Genomic DNA, 1953 nt, shown 5'->3' on the forward strand with positions numbered 1-1953 from the left:
TAAAAAAAAAAAAAAGAAACACCATTATTACAATTTCTCTGGTCAAAGCCATAAAAACACAAGAACTCTCCCCTAATCCCAATCACATACAAGCATTCTTTGCATACTGTATTTAAAAACTATCTTGGAACCAGGCATAATGACATATGCCTGCAGTCCCAGCTACTTGGGAGCCTGAGGCAGGATTACTTGAGCTCAGGTGTTTCTGACTAGCCTGGGCAACATAGAGAGACTGTTTCAAAACAAAACAAATTTTTAAAAATCCTATTTTATATTACCATTATAGGTAAAATCAACATGCTAGTCACCAGAAAATGTTGAAACTAACTATGAGATTATCTTAATTCTTTTTCTAAAAATGAAAAAAAAATGCAAGAACAATTAATAAACATGGAAATATACTGGCCATATTTTAAAATAACAATGCAAACTTGATGAATAGCATTAAAATATCAGTGAATAACGCATCTGCTACTGTATCTTCTTGAGTAATAATTTCAGCTGAGATAGCCATTAATCTAAGCATCAAAATAATCTGAATTTAGAACCAGGCAGTTAAGTTGCTGTATCACAAGGTATTAAATCCAGACTGTAAAACATAATAGTCATTCTCAATCCCACTGTAAACTAAAAATATTACTATCATTTATAATAATTTCAGCGAGTTGAAATTTTTTGTGCCATTAATAAGTCAATTTAAATTCTATTTGTTTCATATTAATATCTATTTTGATTCTGTTTTAATGTTGGTGTTTTATATATATGTAAAAATTATATGTAAATAAGAAAATGAACACAGAAAATAGTAAAACTAAAAATATGTTATATTAGGGTTGCTTATGTTCTATGACTTAATTTTTTTCAGTGCTTATACTTTACCACTGAAAATTCACCAAGTCAGTATAAAAGACAAGAATAAAACACATCCAACAGATATACCTTTTGCTTTGTTTTTTCTAACTTAGATTTCAGTTTTCTGCCTCTTTTGCCAGTCCAGCCAGTCACAAACTCTGAACCTTGGGAGGAAAAAAAGAACATTCACAGGATATACTTTATTATGGTTTAACATATTCATTTATTTTTACCTGCTAAGCTTACGTATCTACATACTTACCCAGGGAAGTTTCTGCAGTAAATGAATGTTTGGTTCCTCTATTAGATTCAAATACAAAACCAGGTAAATCTTCTTTCAATATTGTAGCTTGCTGACCATCAGAATTATGAATAGCAATTTCTCCTTCTTTCAAACATGTCAGTGACCAATTTCCTACTGTGAGTTTAGTGGGTCCTGGTGCTGAGAGTATAGGCTGACTTGAAGTGGATGGCTTTACTTGGCCTCGAGCTCTTTGTAACTTCTCTAAGAATTCACTTCGGCTTTCTATAAAGACAAAATACTTGATTTAAAATCTTATTTCTCTCAAATATTAAATGTATTTTCTCTTTAAAAAAAATACCTATTAAAATATGGATTTAAAAAAAAACTAAATTAGAAACTGGAAATATTAGCCAGGCATGGTGGTATGCATCTGTAGTCCAGACACTTAGGAAGCTAAGGTGAGATGATCACTTGAGCTCATAAGTTTGAGGCTGCAATGAGCTATGATCACACCACTGCTTTCTAGCCTGGGAGACAGAGTGAGGCAATGTCTCAAAAAAAAAAAAAAAAAAAAAAGAAAAGTACCTATATTTGTAAAATATATTTTTTAAAAAGTAACTCTAGTGTTGTTCCTTGCCCCATGCAGTAAAAAGACATTTATGCAATATTTTCATGGCATAGTAATTTTTCTCTGCTGACACAAAAGAAATTAATATTGAAGAATAAAGAAACAAATATTTTTTTTAAATACTGTGACAGGCTGGGCACGGTGGCTCACACCTGTAATCCCAGCACTTTGGGAGGCTGAGGCGGGTGGATCACCTGAGGTCAGAAGTTTGAGACCAGCCTGACCAACA

General features: G+C 32.3%; 1 protein-coding gene across 1 annotated transcript in view; it reads right to left on the reverse strand.

Annotated features, from left to right (window-relative positions):
* HECTD1 (HECT domain E3 ubiquitin protein ligase 1) overlaps nt 1–1953 on the reverse strand; it is a 94644-nt gene that overhangs the window by 49178 nt on the left and 43513 nt on the right. Inside the window, exons 13-14 of the mRNA XM_017537597.2 lie at nt 1115–1378; nt 940–1016 (exon numbers count right to left, since the gene is read on the reverse strand). Coding sequence (XP_017393086.1) covers nt 940–1016; nt 1115–1378 — 341 coding nt within the window. The remainder of the gene's footprint in view (nt 1–939; nt 1017–1114; nt 1379–1953) is intronic.

The sequence above is a fragment of the Cebus imitator genome, unplaced genomic scaffold (assembly GCF_001604975.1).
Source record: "Cebus imitator isolate Cc_AM_T3 unplaced genomic scaffold, Cebus_imitator-1.0 Scaffold104, whole genome shotgun sequence".
In the NCBI taxonomy this organism is placed as follows: Eukaryota; Metazoa; Chordata; class Mammalia; order Primates; family Cebidae; genus Cebus; species Cebus imitator.